The sequence below is a fragment of the Pan troglodytes genome, chromosome 1 (assembly GCF_028858775.2).
Source record: "Pan troglodytes isolate AG18354 chromosome 1, NHGRI_mPanTro3-v2.0_pri, whole genome shotgun sequence".
Lineage (NCBI taxonomy): Eukaryota > Metazoa > Chordata > Mammalia > Primates > Hominidae > Pan > Pan troglodytes.
The window spans coordinates 223,973,721-223,997,208 of record NC_072398.2 but is presented as its reverse complement, the minus strand read 5'-3'; the positions used below and the strand labels follow the sequence as shown (position 1 = coordinate 223,997,208).

General features: G+C 44.2%; 1 protein-coding gene across 2 annotated transcripts; it reads right to left on the bottom strand.

Annotated features, from left to right (window-relative positions):
• Nucleotides 1-7,646: 7,646 nt before the first annotated feature.
• Nucleotides 7,647-22,280, bottom strand: ERRFI1 (ERBB receptor feedback inhibitor 1). 2 transcript variants are annotated; one of them, XM_001158674.7, is made up of 4 exons: nucleotides 22,079-22,280; nucleotides 11,419-11,616; nucleotides 11,232-11,308; nucleotides 7,647-10,320 (listed from the first exon to the last, which is right to left on the bottom strand). In XM_001158674.7, exons 2-4 carry the CDS (start codon nucleotides 11,541-11,543, stop codon nucleotides 9,134-9,136), a joined length of 1,389 nt encoding a protein of 462 aa, XP_001158674.1. In that variant the 5' UTR covers nucleotides 11,544-11,616; nucleotides 22,079-22,280; the 3' UTR covers nucleotides 7,647-9,133. The 2 variants fall into 2 exon arrangements, with proteins under 2 accessions (XP_001158674.1, XP_024211924.1); XM_024356156.3 differs by lacking the exon at nucleotides 22,079-22,280 and adding an exon at nucleotides 16,515-16,760.
• Nucleotides 22,281-23,488: the final 1,208 nt, after the last annotated feature.

Below are 23,488 nucleotides of genomic sequence, written 5' to 3'. Positions count from 1 at the left end.
AAAACAAAAACAAAACAGATTTCTGGCTGCTGTCCTCAGCAGCCTCCCGCACAGACGATGTTCCTGACAGGATCAACAAACGTCGCATTTCACTGTCCCACAGTGCAGCTTCGTCCATCAGCCACTGACTGGCATGGGCCAGGAGCAGTGTTGGTCTCGGTGACAGTGACTTCCTCGCTCTGCTCTGAACGAGTGTCCTTTCTGTGAAAGTAGGTCTCATGGTTCTAGGGCTGATCCCAGTGCCATCCCACAACATTTCAGTGTGCCCGACAGCGTGCCTGGCAAGCAGCGAGCTCCTGACAATTGGAAGCTGCTAATGCTGTTACAGACATCTGCAAGCAAGTCAGATCAGCCAGCTTCCATCACGTGAGGCACCTTGGAGGACAAAGCCACATTGTGTGGAGGAAAACACACCACCATTCAGGCCCGTCGTCATCCTGCTTTCTCCTATACTCAGTCTCCCGCAGTGCCAGGTAGGTTTCTGCCTGTACTAAGAAGGGTGAAGGGAAAGGTGAGATGTAAAAACAAACAAACAAACAAGGGCTCGAAATGTCTATGGGAAGATAAAATTGTAGCAGTGCTTTAGAAAACAAGAAGCGCATGATTAAATGGACTGTTGTTTTCTTTAGAATGCGGGTATTATAATTGGTATTGAGGTGACGCATTAGGACTTTGAGGTGCCTCCCCCACCCTGGCCTCTGCGCTGGCAGTGAGAACCCAGCCCGTGCTATCTTCACAGTTCTCGGCCCATGGAAGCACAGGCCACCTGGGCTCCTGCAAACACCAGACGTGTAATTAGAGGCTCCTGGGCTGGGATGATGTGGTGTGCAGACAAGTCTTATCACGCGTCTGAGCCGCTGTGGGTGCCTGGAGTTGCCTCTGCAGCCCGGAGCGGATGAGCGGAGGCTCCCGTGACTCACCCAACTGCAGGAACTGTCAACTGGCTTCTGCCCAGCCAAGAACTTTTATCAATCACTAAGTAGAGACACTGTGTACAAGGACACCGGTTCATCCAAGAACATCAGGACAGCCAGGAATTCAAAACACAAAACACAGCTTCCTGCATGTTGCACCCCAGGCGGCTCTGAGGCTCAGCCCAAGGAAGGTTTGGGGCTCGGGCCAGAAAGACACGATTCACTCTGACTTACACAAGAGGGGAGTGTACAAAAGTCATGCAGTCTCAGGGGAAGGCACTGGGCTAAACCCTCATGACTGTAAAATGAAGAAATAGGCATGAAGCATGACTAGGGTGTTTATTTGACGAGGACCCAGAGTTATGTCCAAGGAATGAAGGCGTTGCCTTTCTACAACAGAGCAAAATGTCAAGTTAACTGATAACATGTACATTCCTCAGGACTGGTCCCTCAGTGAGACAGCGTTTTTAGCGGGGAAAAAAAGAACAAATATAAGTGTTTTCCTGGATGCTGTTTTAGGGAGCTTGCTACAGGTTTACTTGCTGGCGGTTCCTGGTAGGTTTCAGGATTCCCAGGGTGAGAGGTGATGGGCCAAAGAGAGGCACGCTAAACTGATAGCCTGAGATCACAGCTTCCTTCCTTCCTTTCCTTCCTCCCTCCCTTCCTTCCTTTTTTTTTTTTTTTTGAGATGGAGTCTTGTTCTGTGGCCCAGGCTAGAGTGCAGTGGCGCGATCTTGGTTCACTGCGAACTCCGCCTCACGAGTTCAACTGCCTCAGCCTCGGAGTAGGTGGGATTACAGGCGCCCACCACTGCGCCCAGCTAATTTTTGTATTTTTAGTAGAGACGGGGTTTCACCATCTTGGCCAGGCTGGTCTCAATATCCACCCGCCTCAGCCTCCCAAAGTGCTGGGATTACAGGCGTAAGCCACCGTGCCTGGCCTTCTTTTTCTTTTTTTTGAGACGGAGTCTTGCTCTGCTGCCCAGGCTGGAATGCAGTAGTGCGATCTCCGCTCACTGCAAACTTCGCCTCCCAGGTTCAAGCCATTCTCCTGCCTCAGCCTCCTGAGTAGCTGGGATTACAGGCATGCACTACCATGCTCGGCTAATTTTTGTATTTTTAGTAGACGGGATTTCACCATGTTGGTCAGGCTGGTCTCGAACTCCTAACCTCAAGTAATCTGCCCACCTTGGCTTCCCAAAGTGCAGGGATTACAGGCATGAGCCACCATGCCCAGCCCCCACAGCTCTCTCTCTAAGACAAGTGCAAACTAGTACCTGGAAAGGAGTCCTTTCTTTCCATTCCCGAGCCCCCTCCCCACACCAAAACCCCACCTGCTGCCATGTGGCAGGGACGCTGAGGAACACTGACTATCACAGAGCTGCCTTAATGTAAATGATTTCCTCAGGTGCAGAAAAACATACACACCAAGTATGGTTTGCCACTCTGAATTCTGGACAGATAACATGACGGCCGAAGTAAGCTTGTTTAAACACGCTTTAGTAATAGCTTCTTAGTGGCTGAGGTTAAAGCATAGTGAAATTTGATACATTCAGGTGAAAAGCAAACATGAAAATGTGCATCCTCCCAGCAATCAAATTACATTAGACATGGCTAAATCATGATTTCATGTAGTTAACAAGCAGTGAAGGGTGAGGCTAACCAAGTTCAGACAAATTGAACCTTCTACCCAATTCTACTCTCCTCTCCTCCTTTCTCCGAATAAAACCCAATACTCCTCTTTAACAAGTTGTATGATTCACATGCCGAGAGGAAAAGGGCCAGGTTGTTTGTCAATTGATCTAGTCTAAAGAAAACAAGTCCTTGACTGTATTTTAGTTTGAACAAAACTTATTTTCCTAAGGACAAGAATACCTCGAAGCTCTAGTACTAAGTTAGAAATTCACACTATGCCTCCTGGCTTGTCACGCACTTCCAATTTGAAAATATGGAACCTCAAGGCTGTAGATATTTGAGGCCCTTAAGAGAAAAACAATTCATGTTTTTTTGTGTGTGTGTGTTTTTTTTTTTTTTGAGACAGAGTCTGGCTCTGTCGCCCAGGCTGTAATGCAGTGGTGTGATCTCGGCTCAGTGCAACCTCCACCTCCTGGGTTCAAGCAGTTCTCCCTCCTCAGCCTCCCGAGTAGCTGGGACTACAGGCACACGCCACCATGCCTGGCTAATTTTTGTATTTTTAGTAGAGATGGGGTTTCACTATGCTGGACAGGCTGGTCTCGAACTCCTGACCTCGTGATCTGCCCGCCTCAGCCTTCCAAAGTGCTGGGATTACAGACGTGAGCCACCGTGCCCGGCCATGAATTCTTAAAGTGTAAAGGACTGTTTTTATTAGAGCAAATGCAAATTAACCTTGCAGGAAACCATGGCAGATCAAAGTTAACATGCCTTAATTTTATCTATTCAATGACAATGGCCATAATGCATTATTTACATGACACACTCTCTCTCTCTCTCTCTCTCTCTCTATATATATATATATTTTTTTTTTTTTTTTTTTTTTGAGACAGAGTTTTGCTCTTGTTGCCCAGGCTGGAGTGCAATGGTGCGATCTCAGCTCACCGCAACCTCCGCCTCCCAGGCTCAAGTGATTCTCCTGCCTCAGCCTCCCAAGTAGCTGGGATTAACAGGCTCGTGCCACCACACCCAGCTAATTTTGTATTTTTAGTAGAGATGGGGTTTCTCCACATTGGCCAGGCTAGTCTCAAGCTCCCAACCTCAGGTGATCCGCCCGCCTCGGCCTCCCAAAGTGCTGGGATTACAGGCATGAGCCACCGTGCCCAGCCTGACAACATATTTTTAGAGTTTTATTAGCTTTTTACAAAATGCCAGAAGGCCAAAATTAATTTCTAAATTAATTTGAAAAAGTAGCACCTAAGTTCATTTTGATAGTAACTACTTCCAGATAAAATCCTATACGAGTATTGTGCCAATGTCAGTTTCCTGATTTTGATCAATTCGATGTCATCACTGGGGGAATCTGGGTAATGGGCATAGGGGATCTATTTTGCAACTTCTTCTGAGTGTATAATTACATCAAGATGAAAAGTTAAAAAAAACTATATAAGAAACACAAAACTGCGCTAGGAGCTTTACTTATTTTTAAGAGAAAAGCTCCAGTATATCCTAAAACTATTAATTATGTGATGAAATTAAGAACCAAAATAGAGACTAGCTTAAAATACATGTTGATTCTTGAACCAGTAGATATATGAATATGGCTCTTTTTTCTCTAGTCAACTGTGAATTGCTCTGGAAGATGAAACTCTATGGCCTTTTATTTTATTTTTTAGGGCCCCTAATAGTGAAGAAGCATCCTCTTTTTTTTTTTGAGACGGAGTTTCACTGTTGTTGTTCAGGCTGGAGTGCAGTGGCTTAATCTCAGCTCACTGCAAATCTCCGCCTCCCGGGTTTTAGTGATTCTCCTGCCTCAGCCTCCCAAGTGGCTGGGATTACAGGCATGAGCCACCACGCCCAGCTAATTTTTTTGTATTTAGTAGAGATGGGGTTTCACCATGTTGGTCAGGCTGGTCTCGAACTCCTGACCTTAGGTGATCCACCCGCCCTGGCCTACCAAAGTGCTGGGATTACAGGCGTGAGCCACCGCACCCAGCCAAGAAACATCCTCTTAAAGAGAGTTCTTACTTTTCACAGCATAGTTAAGACATCTCTTGAGACCTAGAGATGGATAAGCAACAAACAGTATTAAACTTCCATTAGTGTGTTTTTGGAATTTATTAAAAACAAGAGGATACACATCACATACTTGACTGTTGCAGCATAAGAACTGACAAAATTGGCTGGGCACAGTGGCCCACGCCTATAATCCCAGCACTTTGGGAGGCTGAGGTGGGTGGATCACCTAAGGTTAGGAGTTCGAGACCAGCCTGGCCAACATGGTGAACCCTCGTCTCTACTAAAAATACAAAAATTAGCCGGGCATGGTGGCGGGTGCCTGTAATCCCAGTTGATCGGAAGGCTGAGGCAGGAGAATCGCTAGAACCCTGGAGGCAGAGGTTGCAGTGAGCCCAGATGGTGCCACTGCACTCCAGCCTGGGTGACGAAGACTTTGCCTCAAAACAAAAAAACGAAAAACTGACATTTACTATTAACCCAAATTTTGAATTCACTTGTAAGAGAGCCCCCTTATCCTTGGCTTCTGTTTGCTGCCACGAAATGGTACCTACTAACCAGTCCCTTAGGTGTGCATAGCACTACAGTGCGCTCTGGCATGGCCTCACATATACTGACAAGGAACTTAAAGCTCAGGGAAGTGAAGTGAATCCTTCCTATAGAAAGTGGGAGGTCAGCCAGGCGTGGTGGCTCACACCTGTAATCCCAGCACCTTGGGAGGCCGAGGCAGGCGGATCACCTGAGATTGGGAGTTCAAGACCAGCCTGACCAACATGGAGAAACCCTGTCTCTACTAAAAAAATGCAAAATTAGCCAGGCGTGGTGGCGCCTGCCTATAATCCCAGCTACTTGAGAGGCTGAGGCAGGGAGAATCGCTTGAACCCGGGAGACGGAGGTTGCGGTGAGCCAAGATTGGTGCTACTGCACTCTAGCCTGGAGCCTGGGGTGACAAGAGCAAGAAGACTCTGTGTCTAAAAAAAAAAGGGAGAAGTCAAGACAGGAACCTGGGTTTTAGGCCAGTACTTTGTTGTGTGACATAACCATCTTTGAGAACTCAACAGTGCATAAAGTGGCAGCTAACACGCAGCTGATTTCCTATTGGCATCTTACTTAGCAACAGAGAAGAGTGTCAGAAGTCCCGGGCTTGACCTATGCCACGAGAACTCTTTAGAATTAACTTGCTTTGTGTGCTGGTTGAGGAATAAGTTGACGGGCAGAAGGTGCTAGGGGATGTGTTCCGGTGGTAGTGTGGCATTGGCATGGCGGCTAGGCACATTTGCTTAGCCAGGAAAAATCAGGGAAAAGGTATATGCTTGCAAACACAAGTAAAAATACAAAGGTAAGATGGAAAGCAAACAGAACTAATGAAACATATTCTTGACCATATGACCAAGTAAAGGTAGTGGAGGGGAGGGGAGAGGCAAAAAGTCTCAGAAGCAGACAAAGTTCTGCAAGTGCTGCATTCAGACATCCAGTCAGCAGGGACTTACTGCACCCCTGGGTCAGGCAGTGCGTCATGACAGTGCACAGGAAGCTCAGTCCCTGCGCTTGGGGAGCTGTCCCTCTTTGGCCAGGGAGCCGTGCACACGGGCCTGCGTGATCTGGAACTTCACTGTTTCTACTACTCCCAGGTATCTTTTACTGTTTTTCTCCATCTCCACTGGCCAAGGCAGTCTTGTCTCAGTTCAGGACTACAGTAGCCTCTGTCCATTAAGTCTTCCCGTTTCCTTTTGCTTCTCTCCGATCTGTCCTCCACACAACAGCCACTGTCCTCTTAAATCACCATCACCTTCCTCTCCTGCTTAGGATCTTTCAGTGGCACCCACTACACTTTTCCAGGCCCCTCCTCCTCCTGACAGCCACTTTCTGGAAGCTGCTCAGCTGTTTCCTACTTCAGGGTCTCACACATTGTCTGCTTCCTCCACTGGTAACACACCTACCTGTTCACTCCCCTCCCTCAGCTTCCATTCTAACCCTTCAGAGCTTAACACCTCACAGGTCCCATTATCAGTCCTCATTGCTCCCATTGTTCATTACCTTTTTATTTAGCACTTAATATAAGATGTAATCATAATTAACATTATCTGCTTTAAATTCCATAAGGGAAAGGGATGTGTTTTCGCAGGATCCAGCATGGGGCTGGGATTTAACAAATGTCTGTTGACTGAACGTCCCAAGCCTGCATCTTCATCTGTAAAATGCCATAAATGACACCCAGCCTTTAGATGACAAAAACAGTTCTCATGTATGGGGCCCTCACTATGTACCAGATAATATAGTTTATATGCAGTTGTCACAAAATAATTCCCACCTCTCTGCCCATTTTACCAATGAGAAAACTGAGGTACAGGGATTTAAAATAATCTGCCTCACACAGAATTAGAAAGGGATGAAGTTGGAACTTCAACCCAGATAATTTGAGCCCTCACTCTTCACTCTGGAGAGTGGCAAGACAGTGCAGGTGCCCGATGAAGGTCGTGGAGGGCTCCCACCCTCTCCCAGGGGACAAAGGAGCCTGCAGAGGACAGTGAAGAGAACCAGGCACAGGGCTAGGTGACATGGGACTAAGCCTCCTCACAAAGAGCACTCCAGCCCCTGCCTCCATCCAAAGGCTGCCAGGAGCCCATTTGTCCACTGTGGACTTGCCATCTCCATGACAGGCCAAGGCAGGCGCAGATTCCTTGGGTGGCCTTAAACAAGCAAGAAGCAAAGCCTGCCAAAGGGCCCAGAGTAACCGGGACCTCGTCCTAAAAATCAGAATGAGTCAAACCAAGTCTACACATCAGAACTGGTTTCTTCTGTCACGTTCTCCTTGATGTGGACTCCCACCCCCAACGTTGTTTCTGATAGTAACCCCAGAATCCAGTTCTCTTTCAGTTGTTAAAGGTAAAACCAAACAGCTCATTTCCACTGTATACTTTCATAATATGTGAAAAAGATTGCACAAATTATGTTTCATTCTAAAGAATAAGAGTTTCAAGAATACATTAAACTTCAAAGAATCTTCGCTTGTGCTTAAAAATAATGCTGTCAAATTGCTTCATACACTTTATAAGACTTTAGGCAAGAAACATTACTAATGGTATCATAAATAAGTATTATAACTTTATTAAAATGAAAAGACAATATTCAAAATAATGCAACAAAATGAATAAAATCGTTTGTCCAATACTGTACACATAATGCAGAAATCAGTGCATTTTTCTTAAGCATGTTTTAACCTTCATTTAGTTCATACTAAAATATAATAAGCTTTAAATAGCTCAAATAATATTCAGCAGTTTAAACTGTAAACAGCTTGTTTAACTGTTAAGAGAACATTGCAGTAATGTAGCTCTGTTAGTGAGCACCTTCTCTTCTGTGCTTATCTCTTCAAGATAAATACATGGAAGGATGTGAAAATCGGAACACCAACTATGTGTCTTCACTGCATCTAAGTGAAGCAGCCACAGCTGTGAGAGTTTTCAAAGCAGAAAGACGCTGATGTGACCTCTGGAATTCAGACATACTGAGCTATGGGTCAGAAGTGTTTTACTTAAAAAGCAAACAATCCCCAGGAAATACTGAATAGGAACCAGCAACACAAGGCCAGCTTGTGTTGTATGTTTATTAATACAGTCTAAAAAAAAAAAAGCAAAACCACAACACACATCCCCAAACAATAACTCTCAATCACATAGCTAATTGCTTCATTATTTTGTAAAACTGACATCCTAACACTGGCACCTAGAATACTTTTCCATCTGAATCTAACGTACCCCACTGCCTCTAATACAGCCCGCACTACGATGAGCTACTTCAGTGGGTGGGACCAAGCAGGAACTGTAAGGGAAAATTAGTCACTAGTTCTATTATCGTTTTATTTTTCAAGATGTGTGACAGGTACAGGTGACAATATGGTTGCCAAGTAACCTGCTCTCCCTCCCTCAACAAGACGCAACATGAAACCTGGAAGTATGAGGCCTTGGTATGATTTTTAACCTAAGCAGGTACACCCATGGTAAAGAATGGATACCCTGCCCTCCATGGAAAAGATTGCCTGCAAAAATAAATGAAACAAAATAGAAAAGGCCTAAAAGCCAGAAATCTTCAAACTTACTAAACAAAAATATTTTTTAATGATTCTGATCTAAACAATACTGTATCTTCTTCCATTTGCTCAATTTTCAGTCTATCAGGACTCATTTCTCCAGCTTGAGTTTATTATTCTGAATATATATTACTCTACGATAGTAACTAATTGGTTAACCTGCAGCTATGGTCTATGGTTATACCACAAGTTTATATATAGGTATGTAATGTATGCATATATAAAAAGCTTCCCCATCTTCCCCTCCCCACCATCACATCTTTAAATTATAGACTTGTAAGACTTTTTTCCAACACTAACAAAGTCAGGGTTTCTCAGCATAACAGCATCTCACAACTGCTTTCTAAACCTTCCACATGAAGACAGAGAGTTCAACTATTTTATTTTGCAATCTAAGGGATTTTTCTCTGCACTTCAATCAAACTGGAAAATTGAGAACCATTTGCTCCTATGTAACCTCTGCTGAACCATGACCCCAAGGTCTAAGGAGAAACCACATAGGATAAATGTTTACGCTTCACGTGGCCACCCAGATCCATTTTTGTTTTTGAGTCTGGCTTTTCTGTGGCTGAAGATATACCGCAGTCAGCAGGTAATGGCTGGATTTGGGCGCCTCCATTTGTTTCTTCTGCTTCCCTAAAAAATTTTTCATATTTGTCCAGGTATGGTGGTCGTTCAGGTAGTAGGTAATAATGTGTTGAACTAACCTTCTTCCCATTTTCAATAATGGGCAGAATGCAAGGAACCTTACTGGCAGATCCTTCGCTGTTCTGTCTTTGCAGTGCTTTGCTGCTGACATACTTGGGATCAGGGGCAAAGCTCTGTGTAGGGGGCATGACCCCATTGAGGTAAGACGGAAGGCTTTTGGGACTCGGTGTGCGCGAGTTACTCGGTGACAAAGGTTCTCTTGGCGGTACTTTGGGAGGCCTGTCTTCATCACTATAGGTGCTCGAAGTAACTTCTGCTGACCATCTTCTATAATCTGGCTTTACTGGTCTAGGAGGTATGGGAACTCTGGGGGGAACCTCAGGTTTGTCTTCATCGGAGTTAGGAGAAGCTCTGTGTATACAACAGTTGGATATCCTTATGGCTGGCTTGTTAAAGGAGCCAGCTGGTCCCGAATGAGACCTTCTTAATCTTCGGTGGGTCTGAGGTGGAGGAGGATTTGGATCTGGGACACCTCCATTTTGGTCAGACACATAGCTGAGATCTGCTGCAGAAACAGCTGGGGTATCAAAATATGCATAGTTGATTTGTCCACACCCACGGAAGCTTCGCCTGCCAGGAACATCATATTTGAAATCAGAAAGTGTAGAGTCTTCTAAAAGGAAGTCTGTATCTGAGCTAGTTAGGAATTCCACCTCACAGTCTGTGTCATCCAGAGAGAGGGCTTCAGAGATTGGCAACGGTGGAAGAGGCCTAGAACCCCGTTCACAAAGAGGGGCACAGGGGAAAAGGGAAGGGGAGTTTTTTATGGGTGTCAGTGGAGGGGTGGAAGCACAAACCCCATTCACTGTGAGTTTCTTAAAACCACATACAACTTGATCCTCTTCATGTGGTCCCAAGTTTTCACTTGGGGGAATAAGAAGAGGGGGCAAGCTGGACTTTTGAGATGGACCATTTTCTGCAAAGCAGTGGCCATTCATCGGAGCAGATTTGGAAGCATGCCCTGGAATGAACAAGAGATATTAATAAAAGATCAACAATCCTCTCTCCACCTGTGTGAAGGAGAGAGCACCCCAGCTACCTATGCTTCCACAGCTTTCTTCCTGAGTGAAACACTTGACTGCTGTCACCCCGAGAACACCCATGCAACCACCACAGGTGTAATTAGAGAGCAGAAGATTCTTAACGCACATGGTGTGGTTCAAAGAACAAACTATCTCCTCTATCTCCTTTGGACATGTGCACAGCGCACACCCACACATCACAGGCAAGTTTTGTGACGTGTGTAAAATTCGCGGAAGATGAATAGCATATAATTTACATGAATACCATACTGTACCAGCCTTGCCATTTAAGACATGCGACCATACTAGGCACGTAGGGTACCAATGAGATAAGACAAAGTCCTTATTGCTGGCACATCATAATATCGTGAGTGAACGGACTTGCCTGCAATGTGTTCAGTTCACACACAGCTCTTGACAAAGATCCAAGGAACAGAATATTCACATTAAAAATACTATTTTTTAAGTTTTGAGGAACATTTATACTCTTTTCATCTATTACTGTCAAACATGCATTCGATACTAGTAAGAAAGGTGGGAAATCTCGCCTAAGGTTTCATGAAGTAAAGTATGCATCAGAGCTGGAATGAGAACTAATTCTTGATTTTAGAAGATCCCACGTCCATGAACAGTCCTACTTAGCAATCAGTGACTCAGAATGAAGGCAGTCGAGTACAATAGCTTGAGAAAAACACAGTTATCTTCTGAATCTGTTGCCACTAGGGGTCAGGCTGTTGTTGGAAATAGTTCAGGTTTCCTCATTTAAAAAATAATGCTGGAGGACAAGCTAACCCGAATCCAGACTGTTCTTCTCAAATGCTTACTGTGATCAGATTTTCAGAATACATACCAAGTGGTATTAGGCGCTCCTGAGCAGAAGAGTTCAGACTGTAGGCCATGGTTATCGGGTCAATATTTAAAAAGTTGCTGAAAGGAGACGAAGATACTTTGGTCATAAGCGAAGAGCAATCACAGCCTCTCCCATTTTAGTGTCACATATTTATCCAGATTACAGCAGCATTACATCCTCTACCTACTTTTTAAACTCACTGCCACTGCTCCAGTAGGTCTTCCTCATATTCCCCATGGCTCGGCCATTATGTAGAAATCCAGTTTTTAATGGGACTCTGATCTCCTGAGCAGCAACTCCTGCTATTGACATTGTGCCTTATTCTGGGACATCTCCAAACCTGTGAGGCCCAGGCACTTTAAAATCAACCAGTAGCTTTCATTCCCTAGGGGGGTAGAAGAGATGAGAGAATAAAGAAAACAATTCAGAAATACCTCCATTAGGACAGTCTAAATTACAGCAAAGCTAATATGAGAGGATTTGGGGGATGCTGAATAGAAAAAATTAGTTGTAGACTTTCACTTAATTCTTACAGCTCGTGAGGGTGCTTATATGTAAACACTAAAAATGATTTTTTGTGTAAATGCTAATCCAAAAGACATGAAATGTTTTAGTGAAATGAGAAATAATCTATTGCCAGCAAAAGCAGACCTCCTACTGCACAGCCTGAGAGTTGCACAACAAATCACACTCACTTGGCAATGCACACAGACCCTCCCCTGACCTATTAAACCAGCCTTCTAAGTTACGGCTGCACTGGGCATGAAGCACCAGTGGATCCTGCTTATTTTTCCCAAGCTAAAAAGGTAATTTCAGAAGCCACTGTATTTTATGCTGTAGAACTAATACTCACTAAAACACAATGCTGAAACTAAGCAAGAGTTTCTACAGTATTGGCACCTGACTACCCCAGGGTCTAGCATTTATCTGGATTTTGTATTTCAGGGTTGGCCATGGGAAGACAAATTCTCCAGTTACTACTTGTTCAAGGAACAAACAGTAATATATGAAGATACTAATTTCCATTATCCTGTAAAAATCAAGTTCTGCAAGATTACTGGCTTCAGTAAAAGCCTGGGACAGCTTCCTCCCTCCCTTTTAAAGACAAGTTAAAGGTACATTCTTTACATTCTCCTTTGTGAAATACCCAGTAACTCATATCTTGCTTAGCTGCAAGGCATGGATAACAAAATAAGTACATTTTTCTTAAATTAGTAGTTCCTCAACTTCAGGACCGCCAATCCCCTTTGTCAGATGTTACAGGTCTGGAGTCCCTATAGCCCCCTTTTCACTTTCCTTTTTTATTATTCGTTATGTGTTAGTCAGCATCAATCTCTGCTGTCTTCAGATAGCCAAGTTTATTTATAAGTTTAGGTTTTTTTCCTTAGGCACCAGGATATTATTTGTCAACTATCTGTATAACACTGACCCCTTTTGGGGGCACGTACATATACACTCTTTAACACGATCTCATTCTCTCACTAAATATTAGTAAGGGATCAGTGCAAATAATATCTGCACAGCTGAGTGCTGGGCACTGTGCAAAGGCTGGGCACTGTGCAAATGTGACACATTTGCTGTGGGGGAGAGGTACACAGGTTTTTTTTGTTTTTTTTTTTGCTCAGCAACTTCAAATCTATTATTTACAAATCTGTCACCTCCTACTAGACTAAGCTCAGGACAGAGGCTGTGTCTCAATCACCTTTTAACAATTGGTACCTGGAACATTAGTAGGTGCTCAGTAAGTGAATGTTTGCTGCATGAATGATTGTATAATACCATCTAATTATCATAATCAGTATCAACTCAATATACACATTGTGTAAGGCACAGGGTTTTTTTTTTTTTAAAGCTAAAAACCTTTAAAAAATACTCTGCAAGTGTTTATTATTATTTTCCCATTAGAAAGGAACACAGTGATAAGTAATGTTCTACAGGTTCAAGATTTCAGTAACAAAGTAGAGAAGGGAGATCCAATGACTGGTTCTCTGCATTTTACCCTTCCACAGTTAGCTGTTCTACCAGGCAGAGATTTTATGATAGGGTTAAAATATTATTTCAGATAGTCAAGCATTATTTTTCTTTAAATCAATCTCTCAAATATATGATAAAGAAAACACTGTCATTTAAGAATTCTAATTGAGAGGTCTTTTGAGGATTGGTTTTTCAGATTACTTCAATGAAGCAAATGTGTTATCTACCATCAAGCTATAAAAAATTTAGAAACCAATTTAAAAATACTGCTAGCCTCTCCCTCTGTGTACTTAGCCCAGTGGTTTATCAAGCTTTTTCTAAGCATTCTACAAGCACTGGCAAGACTATGAGGAAAGTATCTGTGGTAATATAAAAATGAAAGGCAAGATAGGAAGAATATGGTATTTAAGTAGTTTGAAAGCACACGTTTGAAGATCGCTCATCCAGATTACAGGAAAATGCTGCAGGGGATTCTGGAGGCCCAACCCCCACCTGTCTGCAAGCCAACAAGTACTACTAGTAATTACTGTGTGTCAGCCTCCTAATGCCATCTAAATCTTAGCTTTCAACAGAATGATTGTGTAACTATCGCCTCTGCAGAAATTGCCTTGGAATTCTAAACTTACATTTCAATGGTCACTTAAAATTATTTATATGTTCTAGAAAAAGTTATTTTTTATTCATTGTTTCCATCACCTACTTGTTAGCTTTCTTAAGAAAAAAATTTTTTTAGTATAAAAAGAATTGTGTTCACTAAGCCAGCTCACTTCTGACCACAATAGTGTCTTTGTGTATTCATAGAAGGTGACCTGCCTCTAAATTTCAATGGGGAATTGTGAATGGGCCATGTTATGAAACTGTCCGAACTTCCTACTTGCTAGCATGGGAGACGAGGGGGGCAATATAACTGCCATGTTCTCTTCTTTTGGAAAATAACTTCAAACTGTAGACTCAAAAAGGGCAATGTGCTACAGGTTTGGAAGGAAGCTTTTAAAAAAAATGTTTCTCAGATTGTAAACTGAGGGTATGAAACCACCTGAAACTTTCTCTCTCTCTCAAAACCTTCTAGTATTCAGCACAAATGGAAGCGGGGGGCGGGGGGGGGGGCGGCGGAGTAAATAAATCCATTTTACCAACCTCAAGCTAAAAAGAAACAAACTCTTCCCAAGTGATGTTTAATGCCAATTTTTCACATTTTATCTGTCTTACAACTCATTAGAGGAAAACAATTGCAAAAATGTACCTATGTGGGGAAATCAGTATCTAAAAAGTACAAGATGGGATGATGTTACGGAATCCAAGAATAGGAAAGCGAATGTGAGTCCAGACAGCATGGCTTAGACAAGGACCCAAATAACCTGCAGCATAACTTCTCCAAACTTCCTCAACTATTTTTAGCTTTTTCAGTGGGTCTAAAATGCAGTTAAATACCAAATTTCAGATGTGAACCACCTTTTCCTGTTAACATAACTTGATTCTTTTCTAAATTCAACGAAAAAAGAAGCCCTAAAATCATTTGCTTCTTGAGGTTATCCTTTTATTAATCCACTTGTATAGCTTCAACTCATAGACAGCTCCTGAATCAATGACTCCAGCCTGGCTCGAGCTTCAACTTTGCATTTCCTATTGTCTGGTGATTATCTTTCCACTTGGATGGCCCTCTGGCATCTCAAACTCTACAAACCAAACTCCTCCTTTCACTTCATACTCCATTCCCCACTCCCCAAACCAGTTCAGGGTCTAAGAGGATCACACTTCTCAAGGCACCATTTTTAACCTGAGGCCATGTACATTCAATTGCCAAGTTCCACAGACTACTTTTACATGGCTTCTCAAATCTTACCCTTCCATTGACAGGCATCATTCTTCCTGGGGTCTGGCAATATGCAACCTATTCTACAACACTAGTACCAAGTCAATATTCCTTAACAACAGCTCAAACTAAGATTTGCTGCTGCTCAAAAAACCTTCAAAGGCTCCTAAATAAAACCTCCTCAGCCTGGCAATTTAGGGCCTCCACAATATAAACCTAATCTATATTTTCAAGCTCGCTTCTATTTTCCCCAAATCTCTGTTACAATTCGATTCATCCTTTAAGGTCAGCTCTACCCTACCTTCTCCATGAAGCCGCTCCCTTTCATGAAACACCGGAGCAGCGGCGCTCTGTTCTTGTGTTATTTTGTGCTGGGCCCCAATTCCCCTTCCACTCTTCAAATCATCTAGGACAGAACTGATGTCTGATTTATGCTTTCCCCCTGTAGATCTTGGCATCATTCATGTCTATTATTTATTAAATGGATACTGAGAAAATATCCATCTCATTTTTAAAAGGTAATGACATGAAAGATTCACATACACTGTGAGTCAGTGAAGAGCTCAGGGGAGAAGCAGATTTATAAAGGATAAAGTTAATGCGTGCTGGAGTGAGGCGACTGCCCAATAATAATGTAACAACCTTAGGATATGTAACAGGAAGGAATTTTTATGAAATTCATTTCCAGAATTCAAAGAAGACAGTTTGTAGACTGAGTAAAAATTGTAAGCTTCAGTGGTTAACAGTGTAGCTTTCTAAACTGGTTTCTGTTACAGTATATTTACTTGAAGCAATTGGGGGGGTACTTTCTTAAAACAGTGTTTTGCCTTCTCTTAAAACACTATTCCTTCTAGACTGTGTTTTTGCTGCTGAATTTAAGGTGACTTTCATTTTTCTAAAAAAGTTACACCAAAAGCACACTGCACCTTCTTCATTAAGGTGAAATCATAGGCCTTTAGCTTGAGGACAGTCTCTTTGAAACTGCTTAAAAAAAAAGAAAAAGAAAAATGCAGGCTACCTTAAGGCAGTAACCTAGATATGCTTACCTGGCCACCAGATCTCATTAATAAATCTCAGGAGCCATCCATGGGAGGAGGAGGGGCACATTTTTGTCATACAACTCATCCAGTTCTGCCCAGTGCTTCCTTATTTAAGAGTGTGATGTAATTTCCTCCTTTCAATCTGGTTCTAGAACCTGATTTCTGTTTATTCAGGGTGATAAATGGTCTTTTCAGTTCCATTTAAGAATCACCTACATTAAGTACTTCCATAACCAAGGAAGATAATAAGGTAACTACATTTAAAGGCAAAATTTATAAAAGGAAACTGATTTAGGAATATGACAAACTCCATGATTTTAGATCCTCCCCAAATATACCAATCTCTGCATATTTTTTAAAATGTCTAAAATAATCACCTGTGAGGAAATTAAAACAAACGAACAAACAAAAAAACACCAATTTTTTTTTTTTTTTTTTTTTGAGACGGAGTCTTACTCTTGTCACCCAGGCTGGAGTGCAATGGTGCACACCACAATCTCCGCCTCCCAGGTTCAAGCGATTTTCCTGCCTCAGCCTCCCGAGTAGCTGGGATTATAGGCATGCACCAACTCGCCAGGCTAATTTTTGTATTTTTAGTAGAGATGGGGTTTCTCCATGTTGGTCAGGCTGGTCTCAAACTCCTGACCTCAGGTGATCCTCCTGCCTCGGCCTCCCAAAGTGCTGAGATTACAGGCGTGAGATACCGCGCCCGGCCCAGATTTCCTTTTAATAGCCTATGATTTAGGTAGGGGTAGGAAAAGAAAGAGGGAGGCAAGTTAAGAAAACTTCCTTAGTTGTACTCTCTACCATGGTAAGCATAAATAGCCTTTAAATTAAAAACATAGATTACTTTTAAAATAATGTCATGTTTTAATGTAATTAAAATACTCCTGCATGAATTCAAGAAAAGCTTGATGGCTTCAGTAAATATTAAAATATAGTTCAGTGTGGCAAAGATGAACATTTGTGTCTGTGTTTGCAGCTCCATTCCTCAGAGGCTCTTAAACATGTCCAGAACATAATGGACCATTTGTAGGTGGTGAAATAGAGGCAACAGAGAAAATAATTTATCTTCAAACTGTCAAATAAAAAATAAATGACATAATTTATTCAATAATTCAGAATGCTTTCTAGCTAAGTATTTTAAAAAATGGTAAACTAACAAAAAACCCATTCCCTCAACTACCATAATCCAGTCTTTCAACTCACTTAAGCCTCCCACACAATTTTAGTGTGACAGCAGAAAAGTAGGATAGCAGGAATACATTCTTTTGTCCTTTGTATTTTTCCTACAGAGTAGCACAATCAGTAACTATATATACACACAGAGGGGAGAAAAATATTATTTCTTTTTGACATATAACAATAGATTATTTCTTACTATAAAAGTGAATTCTAATCTAAAGACAACGAGCACGATGGTCTAATGATGGGACGCAAGTCTTTAAAACTTCAAATTTATTTAACAAGCATTTAAGTTACCCGATGGGTAACTCTAGATTGTTACAATTAATATAAAACCATTAATAATAACTAACATTCACTGGACATACAACTGCCAGGCAAGCATGGTTCTAAGTGCTTTATGTGTATGAACTTATTTAATCCTCTCTACAATGCCATAAGGTGGGCTACTATTATTACTCTCACTTACTTGAGGCACAGAGTTAAAGAACTTGCTCAAGGTCAAACCTGGTGAGCAATGGGGCCAGGACTTCAACTAGACAGCCCGGCCTCAGCGTCCAGGCCCTTCACCAACACACCACACTGCCTCTTCCAGTCCCTACGGCTTTTTAAAGTGGCGAAGTAGGATCCGACTGACTATACTGCTCAACTTGTAAGGGTAGCACAGATCCTTTTTTATGGATTTACTGGTAATAGTTTTTCTTGGGTAACCTGTAGCCTATGAAAGTTCCTGTTTCACTTCAACTCCCTCAAATTCTCCTATTAAAAGTTATTAATTGTAGATCTGGCCTATGTATCCTCTAAAATGGGTGGGTTAAGGCATCAATTTGACATTCTATTACCACTTCAAACAACTATTTTGAAGCCCTCAATCTTTAACGATCCACGGATGCCCCACCACAACAGAACTCTTTACAACATGGTTATTTCATATAACACAAGTCTGTTTTTACTCGTAATAAGCGGTTACTACATATACCCAACGGGCCTCCTTTTAACACGCTTTCACAGCATGGATCCCAATGATGGCATTATAATCACACTGTATTGTAAAATCCGGAATTTAACAATAGAATACCTTATATTTGTAAAGCACTCAACAAGTTACAAAGCACCTTCTTACACATTATCTCACTTGATCCCCACAACATCCCTGTAAGAAGAGGCAGGGATTAGAATCTCCATTTTGCAGATGAGGAAACAAAGTGAGGTTAAATATCTTGCTATAAGCAAAAGGGCGATCATGGCTCTTCTGTACTATAATCCAGCATTTTCCCCACACTTTCACTACCTCTCCACTCTATAGTATCTTCATTTTAGGCAACAACCTCATTTCTCCTTGTAACATTCTTGTTTATAAATGGAGAAACTGAAGCAAAAGGCTGTTAAGTTAAATGCTCAAGACCTAAGTGCTAGTCAATAGCAGAGGCAGGAACAGAAACTCAACTCATAGTGCTCATTCAGCTCAAAAATTCTTAGAGGGCAAGGATTAATTCTTTTCACAAATATTTATCAAGTGCTTATTCTGGATTAGACACCATGTGAGGTGAAAAATAGAGATGGCTGCTGCCTGAAGAAGCCTTCCAGCTAATGAGGGAGGAAGAGAATAGCCAAGCAAGCAAACAATTTTAGATGGCGATACCTTCCAAGGAAACAAGCAGGGTACAGCAGCAATAGGATAAGGAGGCAGAGGAGCATATATTTACACAGGTGGTTTGGGAAGGCCTCTCTGAGTAGGTGACTTTTAAATGGAAATCTAAAGGCTGAAAAAGAGGCAGCCCTGACAAGAGTCAGAAGACAATTCTACTGAGCGAATAGTTGTTTAAAAAACAATCTGTAACTAGTCCAGTTTCACATCTGGGGTATTGAATAAGAGCTTTTGGATAATGTCTTCCAATCCTTACCTTCCTATTGTTTCCAAGTTGAAAAGGGCTCCATTTCTGTAGCCAAAGCCCCACATTTTTTTGTTTATTTTTTAAAGACAGGGCCTCACTCTGTCACCAGGCTGTAGTGCAGTCGTGTGATCTTGGCTTACTGCAACCTCTGCCTCCCAGGCTCAAGCAATCCTCCCACCTCAGCCTCCTGAGTAGCTGGGACTACAGACATGTGCCACCATACCCAGCTAATTTTTGTGTTTTTTTGTAGTGACAGGGTTTCACCATGTTGCCCAGGTTGGTCTCATACTCTTGGGCTCAAGCCATCTGCCCGCCTTGGCCTCCCAAAGTGCTGAGATTACAGGCCTGAGCCACTGAGCCCGGCCAAAAGCCCCACATTTTAAAGACACATTCATTGAGACCTGGAAGAGTGGTCTTTTCATAATATTGCCCAATTTTATGGTGTGAGGAATTGGACTACAGTATCAACAAAGACTTGAAATCTGAGAATCCTCCCCACCACCTTCTGAAATCTGAACCCCCCTCAGTAACTTTTCCCTATCTTAAAACTAATTGTTAAGGTAGTAACTTACATTTAGGACCCTCAAACTCATTCGCCTCATCTACCTTTACAAAGCACGTGTTTATGCTGTGTAAACAATGCCAGAATACCACAACTGGACTGCGTTTATGTAGCGAGTTCTTTATTAGCTTTTGTATAGCCAGACACCCGCAAAGGATGCTAAATGTATCCAAATGGATCCAGATGATGAGGTACCAATTCAAATTTATTTAGATTAAGAGCAGAGTTGTTTCTCTGGCAGAGGGAGCCTATGCCATTCCAATTCCTGGAGTTACCCCTGACACCTCCTTTCCTTCCTCTGCTCCTTTCTAAAGCAATCTGATGGTATGCAGACAATCAGGTCAGTTTCAAGCATGTTAGATTGTGCCTGTAATTTACGCAAATTGCTTTGAAAAGCCACCATTAGTTTCAGCAGAAAGGAAGTATTATCTAGCTCAACTTTTGAGAAGCAGCAGTCAAGAGGTATTTTCACACAAAAACTCAAGCATAATTAAATCTTATAAAGAGTGACCAGTATATACTGTGAACTGCAAGTAGGAAAACCGATGATTGAAACAACAGTTTTACCCGTCAAAAATATCAATAATTCAGGCATTTCATAACAGCCATAAAAAAATTAAACAGATTTGCTTTCCAACCCTTATCAATGACTGCTCCAATCCTGCTGAGCCTTAAAAGGTAAAACATGCTTTCATGCAATTATTTATCAACATCAACTATGTGCAAGGCTGCGTAAGATAGAAGCTATACAAGGCAGAGTGCCTACCCTTAAGGAGTTTACAATCTAATATATCTGTCAGGTTATAAATCGTTAGTCCTAGACCTCTATCACTTATTATCGAGTGTCCCCTGGAACACACAGGTGAAAATAAACTTCTGCTTGAAGCGAAGGGAATGACAAATAGTTTCTGAAGTCCATGCTAAATCCTTTGTTATTTTTCTTCAAACTTGCTAATATCTGGAAAAGAGCTTGCTTGATAACATATTGGTAACCAATTATAGCCAGCATGTTAGCAAGAAACCAGCTTCTTTCATTTTGGTCTTTGCAAAATTTGATCATTTGCTGATACCTAGCCTGTCTTTGGTCTCTGTTCAAATAAAATTTCACTTAAAACTGTATATTGTAATTACAGAAATATAAGAAAAGAAATGCAGTTAAAAAAATAGGTACGGTGAACTTGGGATGTTCAGTCTCAACAAATGTGTGTACCCACTGCATTCTTACACATTTATAAAAGGTTGAACATTTGTTCTGGAAGGGAAAAAAAGGGCATTTTAACCTCACCTTTCTTCACCCCTGACAGTTGCCTAGAAACCAGTCTTGCCCTACCTGTGTTGCAGGTGTACCTCAAGTCACCGACACATCTCTTTTAAAGCTACAGTCTCCATTCTGACTTAAGTTTATGACTAATCATCTATTCATATTTTTATCAGGTAAGAGACTGGTTTCTTTCAAGCAATGATGAAATCCTAATAAAGACTTAGCAAGCACCAATACAGCACCATTCACGGTTAAAGAGTCATCTAATTTGTACAGGGCTATGATACACATATACACACACAAAATTCCCAATAAGCATTCACGTCTTGAACACATAATTTTGCAGTCCCATTCCATTCAAAGCCGTACTTAAGACACTCAGAGCAAAGAATCACGTTTCTAGGAGAGAAGGAAGAGTTCAGAACAGCTTAGACGAATTTTTAAATACTGATTTCGGCATTACCATCGTCGCTGTGAGATTAGGCAGAAGGAGCGGGGCTGACCGCCAGAGAACCGGTACCAACCACCGCAAGCAATCGCCGAGCCTCCCACCCCAGCTTTCAAGACAGGATTTACGGGTACACGGTGTGAACAAGACAACGCAACCCCGATTTTTACAAATAAAAAAAAATCAAACAAGTCCCCAGGCCCGAAGACGCTCATCCCCGCCGGGCAACCCCGCGAGCGCAGGCTGCGGGACGAGGACCTTCATGCTCGCCGCTCCCGAACCCCCGTCCGCTCCTGCGGTCCCGGTGCTGCGGGGACGTATCCCGGGCGCTCGGGTGCATGGCCCCGGCCAGCCGAGGGGCCGCGCGGCGACGACGGCAGGCGTGGAGAAGGCGGCGGGCGCCGGCACTTCGCGGCGTCCCCAGGCCCGGGCTGCGCCGCCGGGGAGGGTCCCGCCCTCCACACCTCAATGGGGAGAAGCCCGCGAGCGACCGGCCGGCCTCTCCCTCCATCCCAGAGACTCCGCGTCGCGGCGACCCTCCCCGCGCCCTCCACGCGCCCGCCCTCGCGTCGGGGAGCCGCCTGGATCCCGGCGCCCGGCGCGGGGCCCCCTGAGGGAACGGAGCGCTGCGTGGCCCTCCCCACCCCCTCAGCGCGCCAGGCCCCTTACCCCGGAGGAGCGGCGGCTGCCCCGCGGCGCCCTCCCGCGCATGTCCGTCCCGGCTGGCTCAGCGCCGCGGGCTCAGGGGCCCGGACATCGCGCAGGCGCCTCTTGCTGGCTCGCGCTCCCGCTAGCACTCTGCCTCGCACCGGGCCGCCGTCGCCGCGGCTGCCGCCGCCGCCTCTATATATAGCATAGGCCGCCGGGCCGTGAGGTCGCCGCGTCCCGCCCCGCCTCCTCCCGCAGCCAATCAGGGCGCGCGCCGCTTAAAGGGGCGATGCCGTGGCCGAGGCGTTGCGCCGGGCCCACCGTGGCGTAGCGCGGCGCTGCCGGGAGCCGGCTTTGTCTCCCGGAGAGGCGTCTCCGGGCTGACCGCGGCCGCAGCTCCGCTCCTCTGCCCGAGCCGTGCGGCAGCCCTGGGAGCCTCTCAACGCCGACCTTTCCTCAGAAGCCCGCGGCCACCCGGGCCTCGGCCGCCGTTCCTGCCCGAACTGAGGGCACATCGCGCTTCGCGCGGGATTTCCCATAAATTCAGGCTCCGGGCAAGATTGTGTGTTTTTTCCTCTCCGCGGGCCGCCGCTGGCCGTGTGGGCCGAAGAAGCCCTGGAGGGGGAGAGGGGAGCCGCTCTCGACTGGGCTTGCGGCGTGGGAGGGACAGTGAGGGACACTTAGGGACTGTGTGGGGCAGTGAAGGATAGTGTGGGCCGGTGAGCGACTGTGTGGGACAGTGCGGGACGATGAGAGACGGTGTGGGACAGTGAGGGACAGTGTGGGACGGTGAGGGACTGTGTGGGACGGTGAGGGACTTTGGGACTGTGAGGGACTCGGACAGTGAAGGATGGCAAGGGACAGTGTGGGACAATATGGGACAGTGGACAGTGAGGCACTGTGAGGGGCGGTGAGGGACAGTGAGGGACTGTGTGGGACAATGAAGGATGTCAAGGGACAGTGTGGGACAGTGGACGGTGAGGTACTGTGAGGGGCGGTGAGGGACAGTGTGGCACTGTGAGGGATGGCGAGGGACAGAGTAGGACAGCAAGGGAGGATGAGGGGACAGAGTGGGCCGGCGTGGGGCGGTGAGGCTACGCGGGGGAAACCCAGGGCTCCTCTGACTGCGTTGGAATATGGAGGAAAGGTCCTGCTCGAGGTGGAGCCCTTCAGGGTCGCTGTGGGTTTCCAGGAGGAGTTCCCTCACTACTGACTTAGGGGGCCCTCGGCTTCCCAGGTTTGTGTTTACTCAGGCGACCTGAGCTGGCCCCGACGTCTTTTGGCTTTGGAGAGGCCACGGATGCCCAAGGACAAAGCCCCAGCGGGCCTGTGGGAGGAGGGTTCTCGGGGCGCCAGTGATGCAACTTAGGCTTATAGTTTAACCGTAAAATAAATAATACAAATGATAACAAACCAAGAGTGACTAAAGTA

Coding starts and splice junctions, on each gene's coding strand:
- ERRFI1 (XM_001158674.7), bottom strand. CDS start 11,543: ATGTCAATAGCAGGAGTTGCTGCTCAGGAGATCAGAGTCCCATTAAAA. Junction 11,309..11,418: donor AGTGGCAGTGAGTTTAAAAA/GTAGGTAGAGGA, acceptor GTCTCCTTTCAG/CAACTTTTTAAATATTGACC. Junction 10,321..11,231: donor GGAGCGCCTAATACCACTTG/GTATGTATTCTG, acceptor TGTTCATTCCAG/GGCATGCTTCCAAATCTGCT.